This window comes from Rhinatrema bivittatum, chromosome 16 (assembly GCF_901001135.1).
Source record: "Rhinatrema bivittatum chromosome 16, aRhiBiv1.1, whole genome shotgun sequence".
Classification (NCBI taxonomy): Eukaryota; Metazoa; Chordata; class Amphibia; order Gymnophiona; family Rhinatrematidae; genus Rhinatrema; species Rhinatrema bivittatum.
Window position 1 is genome coordinate 31,974,222 of NC_042630.1, and position 25,735 is coordinate 31,999,956.

Consider the following 25,735-nt stretch of genomic DNA (forward strand, 5'->3'; position numbering starts at 1 on the left):
GGCGGGGCACAAGCGGACGCGTCCATGGCAGGCAAGCCAAAACAAAGGGGGTGGGGCTAGAAGTTGTATTTTTTTTTCCTTACCGTGCTGTCTCTTAAGCGGATCGAGGGGCGGGGTTTTCGGTTGTCAGTCATCGGCCATAGTGGGCGCCTGAGACGATCCTTTTAATTTTAATTGTGCTTTTTAAACTTTAATTTCTTTACGTAGACCCTCCCTACATCGTAAACCGAAGGTTAATATCCATGCTTAGTTCTATTATTAATGTTAGCATTATTTAATTACTACAATTGTATCTCTAGCTCCTGCTCATTCCGCGACCCTAGGAATGACACCGCCGACGTCAGGGGTTGGACGCACGCACCGAGTTACGGCTTCGCGGCAGGAAGTTTGTCCGCCCGTGGACGCCGTGACGTCCCCGGAAGTGTCTGGAGAGCAAGCGAGCGAGCGAGAGAGAGAGAGAAAAAGAGGGGTAGGCGGAGTGAACCGGTCTGGTGTGTGACCCGGTGACCGGGGAGGAGGAGGAATGGAGTCTTGGGTGCGTTTCAATGCCCAAAGCCAGGCCAAGGAGCGCATCTTCAGGTAGGAAGTGCTTAACAGACGGAGGGGGCAATGTTGGGATGTGTGTGGAGACAAAAACATGTACAGGAACCTAAATCTGGCAGCGGATAAGGCCCACCTGTATTCTACCAATTTCAATCCTAGTGCAATGCTACTGGTTCCCCTTTTTTGCCAGCAGGGGATCCTCTGTACTACTGTTTTTGTCTTCACCACCTCCCCTGAAAGGCCACTTCATGCATCCCCCACCCTTTCTTAAGAAATATTTGTTAATGTTGCACCTGGGGTGCTGTTCTAGAGCAGAGATCCCCAGATTCGATGCTTGAGGATTGCAGACTGGTCTGGTTTTCTGCAATGAGTAGGTATGAGAGAGCTTTGTATGCCGAGCCTCAATTTTATGTAGATCTATCTCATGCGTACTCATTGTGGAAGTCTTGAAAAGCAGTCTGTTTTTGGCCCTCAAGAACTGGATTTGGGGTCCTCAGTTCTAGCACATTCTTTCCACTGGAAAAGTTTTGCTTCTTGTGCGTTATTTATATTTGAATGTTTCCCTATCTCGTTTCATATGGCTTTTTGATTAGTGAATTTCAGTACCACCCCCCTCTACCTTGGATTGTTACCTCTCAGATGCATGACTTTGCACATTTTGAACTGTAACTTTATTAGATCCCTCCTCAAGCTTTCTTAGATTGCATCTCCTTCTGTCTCAGAGGTGTTCACTGTGTTGCACATCTTACTGTCAATGAAAACGTTTTTTTCTAATTCCTCTGTAATATCGCTCACAAAGATATTGAGCAGAAGTGGCTCCAGGACCTCCTTGCTGCATTATCCTTCTTTCCTCTGAGTGAACTCCATTTTAGCACCATGCTTTGTGCAGTTAGGGGAAGGAATGGATGCGGTCTTGTCCTGGACCGTATCTGTTAAAATGTGTGGCATCCCCTGTGGAGGCTGAAAAGAAGTGGGGAAACTGGTGTTCCTAGCCAGGATCCTGCCAAGGTCTTTTTGGGAAGGGAGAGGTTCTAGATTAATTGCTGGTAGAGGAAGAGGTGAATAAATAAAGGAGTATCTTTGGTACCCTAGACTGCAATTTAGGGTAATCACAAACTTGGCAAAGATTATATAGAATATAAATCACTTTAAGCAATTGCATGCATTTTTTTAGTTCATGTAATGTGAATGCAGGATGTATCTATTTTTCTTGGTGATGTAGAAACGGTGTCTGTATTTTTAAACAGTCTTTACCTTGGGTCTGTGTTTAGCAAAAGGCAGGATATAAGAGCTTTTCTTTTACTCATAAAGATGGGACATGGCTTTTGAAGCAAAATAGCACTATTTCACCTGGGTCCCAGTTTCCTCAATCCTTCACATAGTCCAGGGCTGCTTAATTCTTTCCTGGTTACCCTGCAGCCAGTCAGGTTTTCAGGATAGCTGAAAAAAAAAATGTCTGAGATACATTTGCACATAGCAGGTCTCCAGTTTATACTAACTGATCTCATGCTTATTTATAGTGGATATCTTGAAAGTCTGATTGGTTGAGGGGGTCAACAGGACAGGTGTGGGAAGCTCTGTCTCAGTAATCCAACAGTGCTACCGACTGCTGTGCTATAATGAAAGGAGCAACACTGAAATTAAACTGTGTATTCCAAAAGAAGGCATTTGTTATTGACTGGAAGTAGTCACATGGAGATGGTCATGCAGGTACATTTCACCTTGACCAATTAATAATACCCAGATATGTTTGGATAATTTTAAGCTCAAGAAGAGAAATTGCTTTTTTTGCCAGAGTTGGAGAGCAACCTTAGTGAATTACGCTCAAAGCTCCTTACCAAAGGAGGATTTAGAGAATCAATACACAAATTTTGGAATCTCCTGGTTCTCTGGACTGATGGTCATCGATCCCATCAAATTAATTTATTGGCCAATTATTCCAGCTAGTCCCCTGGGCTATTTCATCACAGGTAGGAGTTTGCTATCAGAGGATTCCACACTGCTGTTAAAACAAAATCACATTCTGCTTTTTAAATGAACTTTGTACAGAGGCTGCATGTATTTCCTTCTGCATGGGCAAGGTTGTTAAATCTTTGATTTCACCCTAAGCCTATATAACTGAAAGGGAACTTTATTTACTGCCAAGTTACAAGTACTTCAAATTACTAATGGCTTGTCTAAATTTTAGTAGTAGAGATGTGCTAATATTTTTCCAGTCTTCTGATCTGGCATAAGAAACTGATTTTTTTTTTATTATTTATAAGAATAGAGCAACTTGTTAAAGCTTTGATATACTCTTTCCTGGAAAAGCAATTCCTGGTACAAAAGCCCTCTTATCTCATTTCAGCCCTTATATTTTATGATCACACTCTGTAAGGTAACAATGTTCTACCATTTTCAGCAATACTGTTTACAGAATGAGTCAGAGATGATTTCCTGGTCCCCACTGATGTTATTCTACAGACAAAATAGTTTCCTTTTTTAAAAGCAGAATATTGTTAACACAGGAATTACTTCCTATTACTATGGTGCAGCTTTGTTCAGAGCTGACCATATAAGCGGAAGATGGGGCTCTGAGTGATCTCTAAAACTCCTGAGTAGGATCCTTTTTGGATAATTCTTGAGCTGGTCCAGTAAAAGGTATCATATGGCCTGCAAAGAACCCTGGTGTCCTCAGGCTCCACAACAAATCTGCTTTTATACATAGAACAAGGAGCTTTATGGTGCTCCTTGTGTGAACTGTGAGATCACCAGTCAAGTTCATGCAGAGTGCTAAGACATGGACCATGATGCTGTGTGGTAAAGTGCCCTTTTTGGGGAAAATTGCAAAATTAAGCTGCTGAACCCATGGCAATGCAACAGAAATTGATTTGGGCAGAGACTAGATGAACTGTACGGGCCTTATCAAATTCTATGGTTTTAGAAAATAAAAACTTCCCTTTCTCAGTTATTCCAGAAACAAATCTTCTTGCCATTTCTGAAGGACTAAGCTAATCAGAAAGCTTCTTTTGCGTGCATGGTTTTACAGCACGAGAATATCATTGCGGCAGATCAAGTGGTCCAGGAACTATTAGCGAAAAGGCTCTTCCTGATCAGCCGAAAGCAAGTACCTTATTTTGCAGCCCAGTGCAAGAAGCTCTCCCTCGGTTCTGTTAACGTGCAGCAGAACTCCTTGCGTTTGGGGGGGGGGGAAGGTCTTGATTGCCCCCCCGCACTGTTGGAAGTTTTGTTGGCTTTTGAGAAGCAGTTCCCATCTTGGGAGTTTCTGTGCCTACCCTCTCTTCTCTTCTTCCGCAGGGCAGCACAGTACGCCTGCACTTTCCTTGGCCATGCACTGCAGAAGAATGGGGCCAGTGCCGAGCTTGTGGCCCGAATCAAACAGCTGGAGGCACATATGAGCTTGGGGCGCAAGTGTAAGTAGAGCCTACTCGATCTTCATTGAGATGTGGTGGATAAAGAGACCTTGGGGTGTGCCTGTAGGGCATAGTCCCAATGGCGCAGCCCTTGCCAGAGGTCATCTTTTTTTTTCACAAAGCAACTTTAAGGATTCCTTATGGTGGTGAAGAATAGACTTTCTTTGCACTCTGTTTCTCATCCCTAGTGTTCACCTAAGCCTGTCCATGGTTTGTTTTCTAGTGTTCAGACTTGGTAACTCGGTGGACTCCCTGGAGGCGGCCAAGCGCGCCATTCACCTGTCGGACGTGGTCCTGCGATTCTGCATCACCGTCAGCCATCTCAACAGAGTCATGTACTTCGCATGTGACAACATCCTGTGGGCGGGGAGATCTGGCCTGGTCCGCCAAGTGGACCAGGACAAGTGGGGCCAGCGCTCGTTCAGGTGACCTTGTCTTCATTCTCCGTTTTTTTCACTGGCGATAACGGAAGGCAATCCGCCATGAAGTGTCTGAAAGGCAGAGAGCATAAGTCAAATAAATACGGTGCATGTCTGCTCGTAAATATGTACCCATCTGTGCTCAAGGGGGAAATAGCTGGTGCTTTGGCAGATGAGCACGGGTGCAAGGAAGGCTTTGGGCAAGGTGTCATCGCCGGTCACTTGCCAAAAGATCAAGGAGGCTGCTAAGGTTTTTCCACACGCTGGTCTTAGCATCCAGAAACCTTTATTAATAGGCAAATCCCTAGTTTTCTGTGATTCTGCAAATGCAGATATTTATCGCAAAGTCTTTCCTTTTTAGCATTCTTTATGTATATCCTCTCATACATAGGTTATTTTACATTAATATTTGCATGAAAAAGAGAGAAAATGTAGTTTAGAATCACTGCTTTTTCTACCCCAACCTGCTCAGAACTCTGGAGACTACCCTGGGCCAGTTTAATGTAGACCTCAATAGATGGGGCAGACAGCCCAATCATGATTGCCTTAATAAGGTACAAAAACAACTTCTTCTATGAAAGAATAGTTAACAGAGAACATTTATGCAAATAAATACCTTAAAAGCCCTAGGTAGAAAACTGTCTTTAAAATGCCACAGATCTGTCACAGAATGCCACATGCTATGCCACAAGAATCTAGCCTTGAGCAAGTGCAGGGATCTAGGAATTTTCTCATGCCAGCTGTTTTCCTCCTTCCCATGCAGGTATTATCTGTTTGCATTGATCATGAGCCTGACCCGGGACGCCTATGAGATCAAGCTTCTGATGGAGCAGGAGGCCTGCGGGAAGCGGCAGAAAGGCACACCGGTGGTGGAGAGAGAGGGCAGCGGCAGCGAGGGCATACAGGGGAGTGCCAGACAGCTGACAGTGCGCCTCCAGGTCCAGCTGCGCCTCCTCTGCCACGTGCTGCGCAGCAACCCTCCTCTACTCCTGGATCTCCTGAAGAACGCCTGTGATATTTTCATCCCTCTGGACAAGCTGGGGCTTTACAGGACAAACGCCGGCTTTGTGGGGCTGTGTGGTCTGACTTCCTCCGTGCTTTCGATCCTCACGATCCTGCACCCGTGGCTGAAGCTGAAACCCTGAAGCCGCAGACACCTGGCGATGGCGGCGTGACCTGCTTAGAGAGAACTGGTTACCGGCCCGAGACTGGTAAGCCAGGGACAGTGCTGCGGGGGCCTTCACCGCGGCTCTCTCACGGCTCCTTGAGGTTTTTATGTATGGTGTTCAGACCACCTGGGCATGAAGACCTGAAGTATATGGCCCAGTGCTGGTCTTCATCATTTTCACTTGAGTCGTGGAGACTGCTGAAAAGTTGCACATTTTCGAAAGTGTTCCCACTACTGTGCACGGTGTTGCCCACAGATTTCCTGTGGCTATTCTATTTTTTTTTTTTTAATTTGGCGTCTTGTACTACATATGTTAATGGAGTGGGCAGAGACCCTCTTATTAGAATGGTCATGTGTGCATTTCTTTCCTGGGAGGGTCATTTTGGCAAGGCTGAGCATTTCTTCTTCAGAAGAGGGGGATGTGAAGTCCGCTCTTACGCCCCTGAGTCTTCCAATACTGTCACTGCAGAGAAAACTGTGGGCTCCAGCAACTAGGACTTATCTTCTCTTGTCCATTTCATTGTTGCTAATATCTTCATAGGAAGAACGAGTAGTTAAGGTTGTTTTGTTTTTTGTTTTTTTTTCAATCCCATAAAATGCTAACAAAAATAAATGTAAAAACCATTTTGCATTGCCTGCTCTCCTGTGACTCCTTTCAGTGCAGCTTGTAACCTAACAGCATGTGCCTCCGACGTGGAGACTGGAGCCAGCCTTACGGGCCTGCACCACGCTTGAGCTCGGTTCAGCGCAGGGAGCAGCGAGATATTTAATGACGAGGCCCGCTGCCGCCGGGTCAGCTGGGAGACGCTGATTCCCCCGTCCTGGTTTTTTGCCCCACTGCATGCATTGAGTGCCTTTCAGATGTCCCCCGAAGTAAAAAGCAGGATCTCTCATGTCCCTGCATGTACCGGGGGTAAACCAGAGCTGGGATCAGCCTGTTTGGGTTGGCCTGAGAGAGGTGGCAACCCTGGCTAATGTTTGCGCTTCTCTTGGGCAGAGTGTTGGAATGCGTCCATCTTTCTCCCCCTCCCCACCCTGTTGTCTGCATTACTGCACTAATAACGTTTAGTCGTTTCCCTTGCCATTGTGGTAATACTTGATGCTGTGATTTCCATCTCCTGTTTTCACCGTGACTTTAGCAGTGAAGAAGAACCCTGTTCTTTAGGCAAGCAAAAGCATGCCTTGTCCTGGAAACTCTTGAGTTCAGTCGGAGGTTACTGGGAGCTTAGAAAAATTCCATTCAGTTGGCCGAGTTGTAGACCCTTGAAACATGAGGTTCCTGGCCTTTAATGGGATATCGTTTTATTGGATCATCCAGAGATCACCCACGTTCATCGTTGCCCCAGGAGAATTCTTGCCTTGGTCCGATAAGGGGTATCGCGGCCCGCAGAGGTTCTGGTTCTCTCCAGGGCCAACACAGACTCCAGAACATGGCAGCGTCCTCCCCTTTTTAAAATTAATTTGGTGGTACGATTACGGAGTATAGCGCTGTGTTTGTGGACATAGGTGTGGTGTTACAGTTAGCCTCGCTGTCATCAGCTTTTGAGATTCACTGCTCCTGAATTTCTTTTTCACCAAAGGATGCCAGTCTAACCTTGCACCGCGAAAGGTGGAAAGCTGTGAATCTGCGCTTGATTGCATGAGTCCTGGATTCCCAACAACTCCCCATCACACCCCGAGACAGTCCCCCCCCCCCCCCCCCCCCCCCCAATATGCTGTGATTGAATAAGCTTCTGCTTTTAAAATAACCAGAGAGCCCAGTCTGTCCCTGCAGAGCTGGCATCCCAGGATGACCCTGTAACTTTCATATTTCTTTGCAAAACAAGAGGTGAGGGGCTGCAAGAGGCATAATCCCTTGTAGCAAGCCTATCCAGTGATGCAATACCGTTCTGGTCCATTCTAGCATCAGGGCAAAACCAGGAGACTTTAGGTAGCAAGATTCACAATAGCTGGTTTATTGTAGCATTAAAAGTATGTTTAATTCACTTAGCAGCCAACTCTTGTTAGAAAATCCCGTGGCCACTGTACACTTATGGATCATTAGCCCTGGGTTCTTGTGGTCAGTAAAATATCCTAGGACTTTACCAGTGCTTTCATGATACTGTTTTTTGCAGTTTCCGGAAAATGAATGGCTAATAATTTGTTAAATGCTTGCTTTGGTGATCCCTGTGTATGCACCAAGTGCCATGTCTCGCCATTAAGATTTAACCTGTGGTATTGTTGCATTGTGAAATGACCTGCGAAGTGTCGCAGTCCAGTTTTTTTTTTTTTGTATTGTCAGATGATTGCTGCAAATACTGTAACCCAAGCCCTGTAAATATTCAAATGTTTCAACTTAAAATGGCAATAAACAGTTTGCAAATGACTAATATAATTTTGAGCCTGTGGGGAAGTTATTACAGTAGCAGGTAGTGCTGGCCTCCTACTTTCATGGGTGGGTGTGCAGGGCCATCTGATTTCACACCACCCCCCCCCCCCCCCTCATCAACTGTAGGGAAAGAAATCTGTTCAACAGGGCAAGCATGAGCCGAAGTTCACGGGGAAGGCAACTAGACTTTTAATGGCTGTCGGGAACCATTTCTTCACAGAGAGGGTAGTGGATGCTCCTGGAAGCTTCCCCATGGAAGTGATGGGGCAACAACAGTAATCGCATTCCAGAAAATCTGGGACAAGACCAAAGGGTTCTGAGCTGCAGAGAAGCGAGGGAGGGTAAGCCTGGAACCCAAGCAGGGCCTGTGGTATTGAAATAGGAAGGGGGCAGATCCAAGAGTCGTTCTGTTTTGCATTTTGATTTCTATAAAGCCCATTGGTGCTAACTTTTGCCAACCGGGAATTCGCTCCTACAAAAGTTGACTTCAGAGCTTGAAGACGTCCCTTCCATAACACATCCAGACTCCTCGGGCCTGAGAAGAGAGGTGCAGCAAACTGGGGTCTCTTGGGTGGTGGCTTATCATGTTGGCATCAGCGATACCCCTCCCATGACCAGTTTTGTAATCAACCTTCCGAACCAGTTTCAATAAAACAATCCCTTTACAGCTGCTCCCTCAGGATGCATGAGGCCCGGACAAGGCCGAGTCCTAAGCAGAGAACCTAGATTGTCCATTGTGCGTCTTGCAGTTGGTTTGCCTGCTGAATACAATCCACGCTTGTGCGTTTCCACCCTGCTCTTGTGCCATCTCAGATGCACGTTCTGTACCATCCATTCTAGAGATGCTGTGGCACAGCCTCAGTCACAAATGTGTGTGTGTGTGGGTGTGCTGAGTGTTGTGCAATGTTACGGGGATGCTTAGACCTCCAGTCTTCCCAACTGGGAAAATCCATGAATTTCCAAAAAGCAGTTTGATGAGTTCCAGAAGCACGCGTGATTACCGGTGCTGGTTTTATCCCATGCATGGGGATGTAAGGTCCTGGCTGCCTTAGACAAATCAGAAGTACAAATCCGTGCACGCCATGGGACTGGTGTGGCCTGTGCTAAGTAACACGGGCTCAGCTGCTACTGCCATGTTTTACACACACTCTCTCTTTATCAAACCCTGCCAGCTGGAGATTTGGAGGTGGCACCGCTGCTAAACTCAGAAGAATCCTCAATGAGAATAATTGTTTTTTACCAGGTGAACTGATCTCAGACTGTTAGATCCTTGCCGTGCTGGCCACTGCTGGACACTGCTAGCATTCCATGCTGGACACCCCTTCCATGCTGGTGCTTACCAAGGTAAAGCACCAGCATGGAAGGGGTTCCCCGGTCTCTCTCCTGCTGTCTGTAATGTCCTGATATTTGGGCGGCCTTAGACCTGGGTCGCTGTGCCCTGATTTTGAGGCGGCCCATGTCCCACATCCCCATGTGCTGCTACCACTGAACTCGCTCTTGAAGGATTCAGAGGCCCTGCGGTGCTTTCCCAAGCCTTGCCCCCGAGCTGACTTCCTGCACTCTGCTGCGGTAGCTCCCTGCTGTGCAGAGCATGGCAGGCCGAGAGGAAGCACGGGAAAAGGAAGCTGCACATTAAAAATACCAAATATATAAATATATCCCAGAGTTTTGTAACTTTCTGCTCGTTGTCTTCCCTCCTTACCCTGGTGCCTTCGGTAGGGCAGCAAGCGAGCCCTTGTTGGGGTAAAGCAGAACCCGAGAATCTGGCAGCAGATAAAGACCATACGGGTCCATCCAGTCTCTGCCCGATTTACCCTAAGCTAACTGGCACCCTGTGTGAAAACTGAAATTGATGCCCCTCTCCTCCCTCCTTCACCGGTGGCAGCTCTGGCACAGCCCTCCCTCTATTAATGGCGGTGGTGGTGGCGGCTCCAGCCTTTCCCCCGTCTCCTCTCCTACCCAGGACCCAACCCCCTCTCTCTCCCTCTGCCTGTAGAATGGGGGAAAGGCCTGCCACCAGGGCAGCACCCCCTTCATGCATGGCACCCTGTCCAGCTGCACAGCTCACACACTCCCAAAGCCGGCCCTGCAATCTGCTCAAGAACCAGCTAGGGGCAGCTGACCATGGGGGCACCATCTGCTTGCTCTCCCCCCCCCCCCCCCCCCTCGAATGCTGAATACATCCCTTATTAGTTTTGAATGTATTACCCACTCACTTCATTGTGTGTCCTCCTTGGTCTTTGTACTTTTTCAAAAGAGTAAGCAACTGATTAACGTTTCCTCGTTCCATTCCACTCATCATTTTATAGACCTCTCTCATATCTCCCCTCCCCTGAACAGCCCTAACCTCTCAGCCTTTCCTCATAGGGGAATCGTTCCATTTCCTTTATCATCTTGGTCACCCTTTGTGCCTTTTCTAATTCTGCTGTATCTTTCTTGAGATGTTTCGAAAGCTCAGGATGCCCCTTATATTAAACATCGGCAAATTTAATTGATCACAGCTAGTGTTCGGACACCCAATGTTTTGGTCCTTCTTCAGGGTGGAGCATCTTCCCCAAGGCAGAAATTTTACTTTGAGGTGCCCAGCAGCGACAGACGGACAGCGACATAAACCGAAACATATCAGGAGGTGCAGGTGTAAATAGCATCCCAAGACAGCTGTGTGTGCAACGTGACTTCTTGCTCTGTGTTTGTATGCCTTGTGCATCATTTTGAAATTTGCCCCATCCTCATGTCAAGGATGGTGTAATCTGCAAGTTTCACTTGCTCTGTTTCTTGTTATAACAATTATTTAAAAAAAAAGAAAAAAAAAGCATGGTTTGTGTGTCCATTTGCCTATAGCATGTGGTAGGCTTATACCGTGTTCCTGACCAATCTAAACAGCTTAGGAGGACTCTCAGCCAGCCCCTCGGAGACTCATGTTCGCTTACACAGATACAAAAGGAAGTGGCAGAGGGGAGTACCAGAGGAATTGCTGGGATGGCCACCCTGGGAGTCTCGCCCGTAGTGAAGAGGCCGGAGCCCCAGTCTTAGTATGGGGAGGCAAAAGCAACGGCCTTCGTTGTGGTGGTTTCAACCCAGGTGGGGGCTTTCGCAGGGGAATCGATGGGGGGAATAGAAATCGGAACTACAGATCCCTGCATGCAATGGGACAGACCCAGCACTGGGTGGAGGTGGCAATGCAGCGGGTTAAATGCACTGCACTTGCCCAAATGCATCCCCCCACCACCATTACACTCGTGCTTCGGGGGGAGGGGGGGGTGAGCTCTTTACCCAGGTTGCCTGATGAAGGTCCTCTCACCTGACTGGATGACGAACCACTACTAAAAGAATCATTCAGCAGCGTTTATCCATAGGAGGAGTGTGAGGTTTTCCCAGTATTCACAGTAAGGAAAACACCTTACCCATAAAGGTCCGAGTTTGGCTTGGAATGACTTTGTTTCCGAATCCTAGGGAAGGTTGTCGATTGGCTCCATTTCTGCTGTTTAAGATGATCCGGTTTCCGGTTTGGCCCCATACCATGCACGAGGTTGTAGCTCTCATTTCTGTAAGAAAAGGGGGAATTACATTTCCATACATGCAATGGGGCCAAACCCAGGCCTGGATCAGCTTGGTGCCTCTCTCTCTCTCTCCCCCCCTCTTATCTACAGCTGACAACTGAGCCAGGTTAACTGACCATTCTTAAATGGGGGGAGGGGGGGAATAGGAAAGGACCCTCTACCACTCCTCCGTTAGAGGACGGTAGTGGGGGGAGGGAAAAGGACACCCAAAAGTGCAGAAAGTAAACTATAATGCAAAATTAAAGATCTTAAATAAGAACATAAGAAAATGCCATACTGGGTCAGACCAAGGGTCCATCAAGCCCAGCATCCTGTTTCCAACAGTGGCCAATCCAGGCCACAAGTACCTGGCAAGTACAGGAGTTGTTCAGGAGTAACTCAAACTGGGGGGGGAGAGCAGAGTGTCCTGTCCACTGCCCACCGGCGGGCGAGCTCCTCCACCCGGCCGGTGGACACTGCTCCGCTTTTAGCTGGGACTCGCAGTCAAGGGGACTGTCCCCGGCCAGTTGCCTCGACCGTCAGACTGAGTGCCTGGTGGCAGCCAAGAGAAAGTGCCCTCCGTGCCAGGGCGTCCCTCTGGCACGGAGGCCCCGTAGATCAGGAGAGGTAAAATTCAACCAAAAACCCAAAAATAATCCCTTGAGAAAGGTCAGGAAAGGGGTCCACCTGGGACACTTGAGTCCCAGGTGGAAAAGGAGGGGTCTGCCCGGAGCCGGTCCCCTTCACCAGGTTAACATTGAGAAACGGATCCAGTCCTGGTTTTCCTAAACGCTTTTATCAGAATGTATTGGGAGGGGGGGGGGGTGTCTTTGTTAGGAAGAATAGCCCTGCCCCGAGCACCTGACTTGGTGCCCGTGCGAAGGCCTTTCACGTGGGCTAGCGACCAGACTGCGAAACGTGGGAGCGAAAGGCTGAAAGTCCCGCGCCCCCTCGGTCTGCGAGACAATGTGGACCCCTGCTGGCGGGAGCACGTGCGCCAGCACTGGCTGTCTCGGCCTCCTGCGGGACGCCGCTCTTTCTGCCATCTCTCTGCCCGCAGGGGCCGTGGAGATCGGCTGGGTAGAAGGAGGCCAAGGAGAGTTGATGCTGTGCTTGCTATAAAGGACTTGTTTATTTGCTCCCCTTGGCTGCCTTGTGCTGGGGGGGGGGAGATGCTTTTAGAAGCAGTGGCTGCAGAGCGTGACTTTCAGTGGTGAGTTTTGCCCGCGCTGTCCCAGCAGGGTGATCTGAAATCAGGCCTTGTATCTGAAAGCGGACGGGCTCCTGCTGGAGGTCTCGCTGTGCTCCCAGCTCCCTTTGATGTCCTGTTTTCCCAGCCTCTCACGTGACCGGCTGCCTAGTCTCCTGTTTATTCTGTATGGAACTGAGCAAGTCTATTTTCTTTTTTTTTTTTGCTTCTCCATCTCATGTCATTTATACTCGGGTCGCTAGAACAATATCCGACGTGTCAAATGGTGCCTATTAAAATTTGGGTATACCTAAGACAAGAATGAAATGAATTTGATTATATGTGCATCTATAGAAAATAAGATTAGGAAAGGAAAAAGCCCAAGCTAAGGTTAGCCCACACCTTTTTGTATATACAAAGAAAACCGTGCCATGCCGCGCAAAATTCATAGCTTCCTTGTCTCAGTCCATAAGAGATTTTTTTTGTTTTTGTTTTTTGCATAGCTGCTGACGCCAAGATTGTCGAATTTTGTTTTTGCAAGAAAACAGGGTTGTGTCCATCCAGCTGTCCATCTGTCTGTGACCTCCCACCATGCCAAAAATCACCCCAGGGAGTTTGCGGAAACTTGGTGAGTTGCCCGTTGTCATGGAGCCACGAGTGGGGGTCCCCCACCAGCGCTTGCCACGTTCCGGGCTATGCATCGGCTGCTGTTCGTAAGGGAGCGGTGCTTCCTGACCTGCCGCGCCGGGGCTGTAGGTCAGGTTGACCCGGGGGGGGGTGCCCGGCAGGTGGACGCTGAAGGAAAAGGGGAAAGAGTTCTGGCCCAGAGAGGTGCGAGGCGGCCGCGGAAGAGCGTGGAGGGAAAGCGCTGAGCGAGACCGCAGCGGAGGAGGAGAGACGGCAGGCACAATGCAGTAGAACTGGGAAGGGGAACGAGCATCTCGCGTGTAACCTAAACGTCCCTGTATGTGTGTCTCCCTCTCCGAGCATTCACCATTTCTCCATGTTTCCTTGAGACCCGCCTGTCTCTATCCAATGCCAGGACCAATATCAAACCCCCCCCCCCCCCACCACAAAAAAAAAAAATCTGTAATAAAGTGTCCTAAAGTCACAGAAGGGCTTTGGAAACCTCTCACTCTGGACTTCATTGTCTCTACCCATTCCCACTCCTCCCATCCTGTCTTTGAGATTGGGAGACCCCGCCCCCTATACCAACCCTAAAATGAAAACAAAAGAAGAAAATGTAATTTCGGGGCCCTGGCACTCAGAAGAACTTTGGAGTATCTTTGGTGCCTGTGGGGATTTTGAAGTCCAGGGCTGCCGCCTCATCCCAGGCGATAACAGCCCGATCCAGTCCTGGTTTTGCCCCGCTGCATGCAGGGAGTTGCAGTTCTGATTATTTTACTGCTTGACTCTCCCTAAGAACTGCAGAACTGCAACTCCCTGCATGCAGCGGGGCAAAAACCAGGACTGGATTGGCCTGCTCGGTTGATGTGGAGTGAGGTGGCAGCCCTAAGTTGAATTCCCCTTGTAGAAATGCCTCCTCTGCTTTTTGTGCCGCTGTCCGTTCTGCGACTCCCAGCTGCTGACCTATTAAATTTGCATTGCCCACCCTTGGTCAGGGCACAGAGCTCAGGGGTGCCAGTAATCTTTGATAACCCCCTGAGCTTTGAATGCTCTTTTCACCCTGCAGTAACTGGATGTGCCAAAAACAAAAACCCACCGAAAGTATTTGCAACCACTGAATTGATCAGAGGTGACCTGTGATGTTCTGGAGGAAACACTGCAAGGAGCAGCAAGGATTTTCTTTTACAAACTGAATTTTGATACTCTAGGGCCAACTTGCAAAAACCAAAAGAGACTTTTACCATGGCTTAAAAAGCATTGTTTTTTTAACCCTGTACTTTCTCCTTTTCCAGTGGTGGCAGTTAACAGTACTGTGTTAAGGGCGGTGGAAAAGCCAGAGCAGCGGTCCCCAGTCCTGGATCTGCTGGCAGATGAGGTAAGGGACTGGTAGAAGTCTGCAGGTCTCATTTCATTGCTAACTGCCTTCCCTTATCATAACTAAGTACCCTAAGTGCCCTAGAAAATGCACTGGGAAGTGTGGGTGACAATACACTGCTTTGCCACCAGGTGTCGCTGCAGGCCTGCATTTGGTTGCTTGCCTTCATAAGTCCCCAAGGCTGAGTTCAGGGCCTGCATTGATTATGGAGCTGATGTACAGCTCTGCTTATTAGTATTGCTAGGGAGAGCAAGCTGGGGCTTTGATGGGGGAAGCAGGCAGGGAGTCAGGGATCAGCGGTATCAGCAACACTCCTTCCCCTAGCCCTGCCCCATATCCCACACTAGCTTGCCTATGACAGTAAAAATAATAAATATTGTTACTGCATCTTCATTGTGCATAGCTCTGCACACAATAGAATGCAGGGCCGCAAGGTTCCAGCCTCCAAGTGCTTACAATCCAGATGTGAGCACAAGGAGGTTAATAGCATGACCTTGAATACCCTGAGCTGCTAGTGAAGGGCTCTCAGAGCAGTGGAAGAGGGTGGTGCCATTGAAGTTAGTGCTGGTTGAGTCACCTGGATAAGCAGGTGATGGGAAGTATGGTTCTCCTGTGACAGAGAAGCTGGCAGAGTTATGGAAGCGATGAGCTGCATGTCACACACTCATTGGTGTCAGAAGTGGGATTGGAGTTTGGGCCTCTTGCACTATACATAATCCCAGTAAGGCAGGTGGCCTCTTTCTCTTTCTCTGTAGATGGCGTCTCCTCTGAAAGATGGGCCTGCTAGTGACTAGAGCGCAAAGTGACCTGCGGAGCCTGCCGGGAAGAAGAACCAGTCTGGCAGTGGGCAAGATGCAGGCCAGTGTATCTCAATCTGAGTCTCTTCAGGCTTAGCAGTCGAGATAGCTGCAGTGTGCTCGGAGCAGATGGTTGAGTACTTCCTGCCTTCATCAGAGACGGAGCAAGGCAAGTAGCACTCAGCCAGCCTTCCTTCTTAAAAAGATATTAAGGGTCTGCTTTATTGTATTCATGACCGTGAACAAACCACAATGCGAATTCATCGCAGTTCCTCAATATAAGGCCGAGCGCCTGGTGTTACCCTGATACTTCACCCTTCCTGTCCCTGAGAAGGAACTGCTGCTGCTCCGGATACTGCTAAAGTCATTCCCAGCACTTTGATGTTCTCCTTGTGGTCTCATTGCCTGCGTCTTGCGATTGGGTGGGAGTGCATTAATGCTGGCGTGAGCTTGCAATGAACCCTGTCACCAGTCAGATTCGTGATGACTTCTAGTTCAGGCAGAGAAGCCTTCCCCGAGCCATCAGCCAGGACTAATCAGGTTATTTTGCAGCCTGTGTCTTGGTGCAGCGGTGATTGCTGAGTAGGCTGCATGAACTTTGTCACGTAGCTGGGTCACACAGGAAGTACCCAGTGTGAACCCTGAAATCGGCCCAGCATCTCTCCTTTTATACAGCTACAGATGTTCTTTTTTTTTGTTAATTTCTTTATTGATTTTCATAATTTGATACACAATATTCAAGAAAAACAGTACATGCAGTAGGTACATTCACTTTTAGGAAAGTAATTTAACCTCATAAACATCCTGCATTACTGAACCCAGTAATATGGGGGAGAAAGGAAAGATGCATATCTTTAGAAACATAAACACTTATGACTAAAGGCAGAGAGGAGGTTTAAATTTACTTTTGGCCCCAGGGATGGATGGGAGCAGGGAGCGACTGGTAGTGTCCCAGTGATAGAAGAGACTGGTAGGGCCCCAGTGATGGGAGCGACTGGTAGGGTCCCAGTGATGGGAGCGACTGGTTGAGCCTCAGTGATGCTGGAAGAGATGGGAGTAAGGAGCGACTGGTAGGGTCCCAGTGATGGGAGAGACTGGTAGGGTCCCAGGGATGGCTGGAAGAGATGGGAGCAGGGAGCGACTGGTAGGGTCCCAGTGATAGGAGAGACTGGTAGGGCCCCAGTGATGGGAGCGACTGGTTGAGCCTCAGTGATGCTGGAAGAGATGGGAGTAGGGAGCGACTGGTAGGGTCCCAGTGATGGGAGCGACTGGTAGGGTCTCAGTGATGGGAGCGACTGGTTGAGCCTCAGTGATGCCTGGAAGAGATGGGAGTAGGGAGCGACTGGTAGGGTCTCAGTGATGGGAGTGACTGGTAGGGCCCCAGTGATGGGAGAGACTGGTAGGGCCCCAGTGATGGCTGGAAGAGATGGCAGCAGAGGCTCACAAGCCACAGCTTTCTCTGGTTTCAGTGAGAGCTTTAATTCCCAGGGAAGGGCAGTAATAAAGATGGAAAAGCTCCACATGAGTTCCCAATTGCTTCCGGCTTTCTGACCTTGGCTGTGCTAGGATGTGAGAGAATTAAATAACACAGATCGCTGGCTCTGTACCCAGCCAGTGTCCCTTCACCAGCCTGAGCCAACTTCCTGCACTATTAGCTCAAGTCTGTCGTTAAATAAAAGGGGTGTGTGCTTTTCACTCGTATGATTTATGGGTTATTAAACTTTGTATACTGCAACATCATACATTTCGTAGTGGTGTACAGTAACATGTACATAAAAAAAAAAAGAACAACATGGACACATGAAATAACTTTCATGCAAAAACAGCAATCTGATACGAAAAGAGGAATAAGCAAGCTGTACGCCTACGTAAATTTTCTTAAAGGAGAAAGTTTTTTAAAGCCCTCTCAAAAGACTTGACAGAAGGCTCTGACCTAATCTCATCCGGAAAGTAATTCCACAGGATCAGTCCTGTGATAGAGGAAGCCCCATCGTGGCAGCTTCACAGTCGGGACCTCAAGACACTCAGTTCGTGCAGGCAGATTGCAGAGCACGTGGTGGCCTGTACATTTTTAAGGCAGAGCTCACCCAGCTTAGATGATCATTCATTGAGAAGCTCGGAGATTAACTGCCAGCTTATGTGATCATGAAATTCAGCACCAGATAAAGACACGTGCAGCAGCTTTTTGAACTAACTGAATAGGTCTCGGAGCAGTGTTCGAGTTATGCCCCCCTGTTTCTGCGAAATCTCCTTTCCCCATGTCAGCTGCCTGTGCTGCATTAGTTCTTTATGTGTATCGGTGTGACGCCCGCATGCTCTTCATCTGTCCATGCTGTATTCATGCCTTTACCTATCTGTGTGACGCCTGCCCAAGACTCTGATGAAGATCCTCTCTTCAGCTGTCTGTGCTGTATTCATGCTTTATGTGTATCAGTGCAATGCCTGCATGGGGCTCTGATGAAGATCTTCTCTTCAGCTGTCTATGCTGTACTCATGCTTTACATGTATCAGTGAGATGCCTGCATGGGGCTCTGATGAAGATCTGCTCTTCAGCTGTCTGTGCTGTATTCATGCTTTACATGTATCAATGTGATGCCTGCATGAGGCTCTGATGAGGGTCTTTCTTCAGCTGTCTATGCTGTATTCATGCTTTACATGAATCAATGTGATGCCTGCATGGGGCTCTGATGAAGGTCTTCTCTTCAGCTGTCTATGCTGTATTCATGCTTTATATGTATCAATGTGATGCCTGCACGGGGCTCTGATGAAGATCTGCTCTTCAGCTGTCTATGCTGTATTCATGCTTTACATGTATCAATGTGATGCCTGCACGGGGCTCTGATGAAGATCTTCTCTTCAGCTGTCGGTGCTGTATTCATGCTTTACATGTATCAATGTGATGCCTGCATGGGGCTCTGATGAAGATCTGCTCTTCAGCTGTCTATGCTGTACTCATGCTTTACATGTATCAGTGAGATGCCTGCACGGGGCTCTTATGAAGATCTTTCTTCAGCTATCTGTGCTGATTTCATGCTTTACATGTATCAGGGCGATGCAGGCATGGGCTCTGATAAAGATCTTCTCTTTAGCTATCTGTGTTGTATTCATGTATTGATGTGAGGCCCACACACAGGCGTTTTCTGACGAGCAACGGCAAAGCAGCATCCCCTGATGTGCCCTAGCCTCATGGTAACAGCAGGCATGGCAGAGTCACATCTTCTCAGGACACTAAAGAAACCCCAGCACGAGAAGGGTTCTGGTGAGGATCGAATTATTAAAAAAAGAAAAAAGCCGCCTTGTGCTGGTGCTGCAGACACTCTGTGCTCATTGTCCGTGTCAGTCCCAAGCTTCATTTGTGTTTTATTGTATTGACTTATTCACGGCCTTTCACCATGTCAAAGCGGATTACTGAATTCTATAAATCAGTTTTATTTGTGCCCCTGCTTCAGCTCCTACCCGTTGCCTCGGGAGTCCCAGGCAAAGAGGTTTAAAGACACTGGTGAAGTCCCTAATGCCCTGCTCAGCCCTTTATTGGCCACGTAAACATTTCCAGCAGTGTACGCAGAGCTGTGCAAAGGGGCACCGGGGGAGGCGGATGTTTGTCCCTATAAGTTTATGCTTGAACAGACACAGACTTATAAACACACAGGCACACACACACACACACCCCTCCTTCTCTCATCTAGCTGGACGCATGAGGAGGTCCTTGTGGCATCTTAGGAATGTCATGAACGAGCAATTCTGCCGCAGGTAAACAGCAGCACACGTGGGAGGGAGGCAGCTAAAGATGGCCACTTGTGCAGCACAGTGTGAGCCCGAGCCATCTCGTGTGCTTCCGCTCCCCACCCCCTCCCCCTCCCCAGAAGGAGTGTCGGGACTGTGCGGCCTTAGCTTCCTTCCTGGGTGAGGAGGGATGGGTGGGTGAAAGGAAAGGGAATCAATGAGAGTAGCCACCAGGCTTGTGGGTGGGCTAAAGAAGCTGAAGTGAGATGATTCACGACAGCTGGCTACCCAGGGGGGGGGAAAAACGTGCGGCCTGCACAGTCTTCCCAGCCAGGGAACAGCGCTTGTGTATCTATTACCGTTCAATGCACGCAACTTTCCCATCTCCCTGTTCTCGCCTCTCCTTGTTTCTCTGAGCTGCCGCCAAGCCCCCCCCCCCCCCCCCCCAGCCTGCGGTGGCTGTGAAATGCCGAGGAGCAGGTGAGGAGCTGAGCAAGTCACCTGGGAAGCGGCCCCCCCCCCCCCCCCCCAACAGCATCACGCAAGAACGCAGGTAGCACACTCGGATCACCGCTTTTACAGAACTCGCCTAGGATCCAGGAGGCCCATTTCAAAACGCCAAATCGTTCACACCCCCCCCCATGTAAAGTGTGTGGCACGAGAGAGACAGGGGGACAGGCTGAGAAATGCAGGGTTCACTTCCCCTGCACCCCACAGAAATGTTTGGCCCGACCCGTTCACAGGAAGATCGGGAAAACCTAACCTCCGGCTCTGGGGGTTCTCTCGGCCTGCTCCGGTTTTCGGGATTTTTTTTTAAATCCGCAAACGAATATTCGTTGACTGCCGCCTGCAAGCGGTTTGGACCCAAGAGCCGGGTTCGTTTGTGTACTGGCCTCCTCCTGAAAACATGACCTAGTCGAGAGTCCGGATAATCAAATTTGCAGATGACACAAAATTGTGCAGAGTAGTTAAATCACAAGCAGATTGTGATAAATTGCAGGAAGACCTTGTGAGACTGGAAAATTGGGCATCCAAATGGCAGATGAAATTTAATGTGGATAAGTGCAAGGTGATGCATATAGGGAAAAATAACCCATGCTATAATTACACGATGTTGGGTTCCATATTAGGAGCTACCACCCAAGAAAGAGATCTAGGTGTCATAGTGGATAACACATTGAAATCGTCGGTTCAGTGTGCTGCAGCAGTCAAAAAAGCAAACAGAATGTTGGGAATTATTAGAAAGGGAATGGTGAATAAAACGGAAAATGTCATAATGCCTCTGTATCTTTCCATGGTGAGACCACACCTTGAATACTGTGTACAATTCTGGTCGCCGCATCTCAAAAAAGATATAATTGCGATGGAGAAGGTACAGAGAAGGGCAACCAAAATGATAAGGGGAATGGAACAACTCCCCTATGAGGAAAGACTAAAGAGGTTAGGACTTTTCAGCTTGGAGAAGAGACGACTGAGGGGGGATATGATAGAGGTGTTTAAAATCATGAGAGGTCTAGATCGGGTAGATGTGAATCGATTATTTACTCTTTTGGATAGTAGAAAGACTAGGGGACACTCCATGAAGTTAGCATGGGGCACATTTAAAACTAATCGGAGAAAGTTCTTTTTTACTCAACGCACAATTAAACTCTGGAATTTGTTGCCAGAGGATGTGGTTAGTGCAGTTAGTATAGCTGTGTTTAAAAAAGGATTGGATAAGTTCTTGGAGGAGAAGTCCATTACCTGCTATTAAGTTCACTTAGAGAATAGCCACTGCCATTAGCAATGGTTACATGGAATAGACTTAGTTTTTGGGTTCTTGCCAGGTTCTTATGGCCTGGATTGGCCACTGTTGGAAACAGGATGCTGGGCTTGATGGACCCTTGGTCTGACCCAGTATGGCTTTTTCTTATGTTCTTCTTATGACCAAGATAAATAATTCCCGTGGAATTCTCCTTTCAGATGCGGGGATTCCGGGTGAATCGCGCACGGCTCACTGACCATGCTTCCGGCAAAACCGCTGGGTCGTTGGCACAGATTTTATAGTTGAAGGAGGAAGGGGTGCAGAAACCTCCCCTTTGACCCCCCCCCCCCCATGTATAAGAAAAATCAGCAATTCTGTGCTTCAAGCAGGGAGGTGCTACGGCTCCTCCAGTTCCAACCCCTGTGGCTAAAGATGTCTGTAAGGGCGGGAACGCCATCGCCACCATTGTCGTCCTCATGAAACAATTACGATAGATGGGGAATATTCAGATGACTGCCCCCTCCCTCCACCCTCACCTTGAGCCTAGGACAGGGCGCTCTGGCTGCTTCGTTCCCCAACCCCTTACTCTCTTTTTTCCGCTCCTGAAACGAAGGAGTGCCACAGGCCCATTGTTCGGCGCAGCGCTGGCAGGCAGACTGAGGGAGGTGGGCAAGCGATGGCAGAGATAGGGCACGCAGCCCTCTGTGGGTGACTGGGCAGGCGGCGCTCCAGGAATGCAGACGTCCTGGTGAAATTCCTGACCCCCCCCCCCTTCCCTCCTCGAGCCAGGGCACTGGCTTCAAAAACTCTCTACTGGCCACCATAGCAAGGTCTGGCTTGAGATTGCTCTGATACCCGGATGCCCAAAGGAGATTTTTGCAAATGTATTTTTCAGGAACGGAACTTGCTCCTATCCCCCACCCCCTCCCCCAAGTCTTGCGATCGAGTGGCTAAAAGACCCCCTTCCAGACAGATAGTAGGAGCACAATACAACGATGGCATGGGCTGTACGTGAAGACTCCTGGTCAGGGGGAATCGAGGGATTGGCAAACGCATGCCCCCATGCCTTCTCGGCAAGCAACGACGACGAGGTAGCCAAGCAAACCTTTTCTGTTCAGTCCCAAATGGACAATTAAGTGATGCTTTATCCGATTCCTTCTGCTCTTCTCTGCAGGGGACCTTCAGCTCTCACCCTTCCAGAGGCAGACCTGTACTTTATTTGTGAATCTGGTTGGAGAACAGTATTACCTCCCCACAGGGCTGTTTTGCCAAAACTGCAGCACTTAAAAGGTTAGAGGTGGGGATTGCATCCCTCGCCTCTCTCCTCATGCTCAGAAAATGGTGATTTTTTTTTTTTTTGGCCCTCCCGCTACCCGATCTGCTGCCTTGGTTTGAAATGAAGGCGTGTTTTTATTTTGGCACAGAGGGAAACGGCAACAGCCCCTGCCATGAACAGCAGGGGGCCGTGTAGAAGGGCCAGGATCTTCCTTTATGTTTTGGTTAGCCAGCTCTGGCATCTGCTCACCATGCAAAAGACAGCGTGTGGGGTGCAGGACACAGGTAACTGACTTCTATGACGGTAACGTGTGTATCAGCCAGCCAGAGTGTCATCCACCCCCCCTTGCTATTAATTGCAAAGCCCGTGTTTGCACATAGGACCCTCCTGGGCACTGCATTCCTGCCTCAGAGGGGGCCGAATTCCTCCTAGTTAAATATTGACTCGTTTATGAGGGATGGAAATGGACGGCTGCCCAGCTTTCGCTTGGTGGTCAGATGCAGAGGACAGCGCTGTCCAAGGGAGTGACCTGGCTGGCTCTCGAAAGCCAGTCAGATATGTCCTGTTATGAAGCTGTCCCCAACACCGAGGCGTTTGCCGACCCTTAGCGCTACGCATTTAAGCAGAGCAGCACAAGGAGAGCTGCCGCCCCTTCATGCAGGCCCTGGCAGAGCTTTCTGTTACTGAGAATCCTTCTCTGTCACCCTTTAATCGGCAGTTCAGCCCACGAGGGGAGCGCCATTTTGTTTCCCCCCCGTGGTGTCATCGAGTCTCACTTCAGCAAGGGCCCTAGCGATGGAGTAGCCCTGCTCCTGTTGCCTCCCCCTGGAATGGTCAAAAATTATTACCAGGCCGAGGCACGGCGGGTAAGTGAAAAGAAAAAAGTTGGCCCGACACTGCGATTTCCTTGGGCTTCCAATGAAAGGAAGGAAGGCGGGGCCTCCCCCACCCAATGACATCACCAGGACACAAAATGGCTCATGCTGTGCCGGCAGGCACGAAGGGACCCATGCTTGTGGTCTCCAGAGCTCACACGCGGGCTCGCCTTTGCATTTAATTGCTTCCCCTTTCCAATCCCGAGCTCAAGGCCAGTTACAATTCGGGTTCTAGTAGGCCAGGCCTGCACAAAATCCCTGAAGGTCCATATTCAGACATAGTCTGGCTAGCAAAGATAGCCGGATAAACCTATCTGGCTCACTTTGGAGGTATAATCAATAGTGAAATCACACTAGTGAATATAGCCAGCTAACTTTAAGAAAGCTCTTTGGCTCGACCAGACTAGACTTAGCTGGCCAAGTCATCTGGCTAACTAAACCCCTCCCAGTCCTGTCCCTGGAACGCCCCTAACTCACAGGCCGATACAGTACAGGGCGCTTCGGTGGAGCGCACTGTTAACCCGCATTTGGACGCGTGTTTTCGACGCGCTAGCTTTACCCCTTATTCAGTAAGGGGTAATAGCGCGTCGAAAACGCGCGTCCAACCCCCCCCCCCCCCCAAAACTAATAGCGCCCGCAACATGCAAATGCATGTTGCGGGCGCTATTAGTCATTCCCCGCGATACAGAAAGTAAAATGTGCAGCCAAGCCGCACATTTTACTTTCAGAAATTAGCACCTACCCAAAGGTAGGCGCTAATTTCTCCAGGCACCGGGAAAGTGCACAGAAAAGCAGTAAAAACTGCTTTTCTGTGCACCCTCCGACTTAATATCATGGCGATATTAAGTCAGAAACCCCAAAGATAAAAAAAAAAAGTAAAAAAAAAAAAGTAAAAATCGGCCCGCGGGTTGGAAGACGGATGCTCAATTATGCCGGCATCTGTTTTCCGAACCTGTGGCTGTCAGCGGGCTCGAGAATTGATGCTGGCAAAATTGAGCGTCGGCTGTCAAACCCACTGACAGCCACCGCTCCTTTTACCACGGGCCCTAATTTGCATAGGCCACCCTCCTGAATGGCGTGCCCAGGAGAGTGGCCTGTGTGCGAGCCGGGAGAGCGGGCGCTCACCAGCTCTCCCGTGCGTTTTTCTGAATCGGCGTGTTAGCTGGCTAAATTCTAGCTGGATATCTTATTAGCCGGTTAGAATTTAGCTGGATAAGTTCCCAAATATTCATTTAGCCGGCTAACTTCTGTGTTAGCTGTCTAAATGCTTTTGAACATGGACCTCCTACTATCCTACTCGATGGATAAAGACACTTCCACCTGGTTGACTAGATTGTAAGCTCTATGGAGCAGGGACTGTCTCTTATGTATCTCTGGGCAGCGCTGCGTATGTCTAATAATGCTTTAGAGATGATAAATAGTAGCAGCGGTAGCCATACAGTCAGGTTGCCTTCTGCGGTGCAGCTGCAGACTGAGTGAGGCGGGTCTCCTGTAAATACATGGGGTGCATCAGGTTGCCACCTTTGCTTGAGATCTCACCGGGGGTCGCATTCATCCATTGCCTGCAGCCCCTCGTGGCCTGCTGTGCAGAGTGGTACGACATCACCGCCAGGCAGGCCGGTGTGGGGGGTGCAGTCCGCCATGGGGGACCGGGTCTCCCAGGGCAAGTTAAATCCAGTTAATGATTGGAGATCCTCCAGCTCCAGTGAAACAAAATATACCTTCTCCATGGCAAGTTGATCAGTTGGGCTCCAGACCTGCCGTAGAATATTAGAATAGCTTCAGGGATTTAGATATGATTGTGCTTTAAAAGCCTTTAAATAAATACATAAATAAATAAATGTGAGTGAAATCTCTGTGCCTAACAATATGTCGTGGTCATCCATGCAGCCAACTCATGGTCTGGGGTGGATGGCCTGGCAGTAAATTTCCAGTGTGCAGACTGTATGACAGCTGAAAGGGGAGAAAGATGATGTTTTTTGGGGTTTTTTTCTGAGCTTCCACATTAAAAAAAAACCAAAAACCAAAAACTTAAACTATGTCTAAATACTGGAGAATGGAAATTTTTTGAACCTGCAGAAAATAATTTAAAGAAAAACAAAACCCAATTAGTTGCTTTCCTGCCTGCGAGAGCCAAGTTTAGCCTGCGAGCGTGTCGTGTCCTCCTCACCCTGCTGGGTTACTGATTTATTGGATTATTTTGACTTCCAGCGGCTGTGACGAGAGCCCAGCATGGCCCTTGTTTAACTTCCTCACCGGACCAGCTCCGGAAACTGCTATCTGACCCGTTTAGTTATCTTCGTAGAGTACTGATGTGAAAGAAATCTAGGAGGGGACTGCAGCGTAACCTGTTTATTTAAAATTTTTCTTCTTTGAATGCCGTTATGGAGATGACTGACTCTGCTGACTTCCTAGTATCCCCTCCCGGTCTGCAGTCTTTGCACACAGACGGGCCGATGCAATATCTTGCGCTCCAGGCCAGCGCACGGGATAATCCGTGGTTGGATGCGCATTTTGGACACGCGTCCATAACCCCTGATGAAGTAAGGGGATCGGCGTGTCCAAACCAGCACATAGCTAATAGCGCTCATCACATGTAAATGCCATTTAAGGAAGCTAGTACCCCTCTGATGTAAAAAAAAAAAACAAAAATGCACCCGACCCCCTGGAGCTGGCATT

General features: G+C 48.8%; 1 protein-coding gene and 1 long non-coding RNA gene across 3 annotated transcripts; both read left to right on the top strand.

The window, feature by feature from the left end:
* Positions 1–311: 311 nt before the first annotated feature.
* PEX11B (peroxisomal biogenesis factor 11 beta) lies at positions 312–7,917 on the top strand. The gene is made up of 4 exons (XM_029579494.1): positions 312–579; positions 3,841–3,956; positions 4,180–4,381; positions 5,139–7,917. The coding sequence occupies exons 1-4, from the start codon at positions 524–526 to the stop codon at positions 5,518–5,520; spliced, it is 756 nt and encodes a 251-aa protein (XP_029435354.1). The 5' UTR covers positions 312–523; the 3' UTR covers positions 5,521–7,917.
* A 4,406-nt stretch (positions 7,918–12,323) lies between these two features.
* Positions 12,324–17,133, top strand: LOC115078220. 2 transcript variants are annotated; one of them, XR_003853086.1, is made up of 4 exons: positions 12,324–12,663; positions 13,143–13,267; positions 14,559–14,641; positions 15,397–17,133. It is a non-coding gene; the product is annotated as an uncharacterized LOC115078220 (long non-coding RNA). The 2 variants fall into 2 exon arrangements; XR_003853087.1 differs by lacking the exon at positions 12,324–12,663 and adding an exon at positions 12,911–13,029.
* Positions 17,134–25,735: the final 8,602 nt, after the last annotated feature.

What these genes read in the sequence shown, in the direction of transcription:
- PEX11B (XM_029579494.1), top strand. Translation starts at nt 524, where the DNA reads ATGGAGTCTTGGGTGCGTTTCAATGCCCAAAGCCAGGCCAAGGAGCGC. An exon ending in TATGAGCTTGGGGCGCAAGT is followed by an intron (nt 3,957 to 4,179) that starts GTAAGTAGAGCC and finishes TTTGTTTTCTAG; the next exon opens with TGTTCAGACTTGGTAACTCG. An exon ending in TGGGGCCAGCGCTCGTTCAG is followed by an intron (nt 4,382 to 5,138) that starts GTGACCTTGTCT and finishes CTTCCCATGCAG; the next exon opens with GTATTATCTGTTTGCATTGA.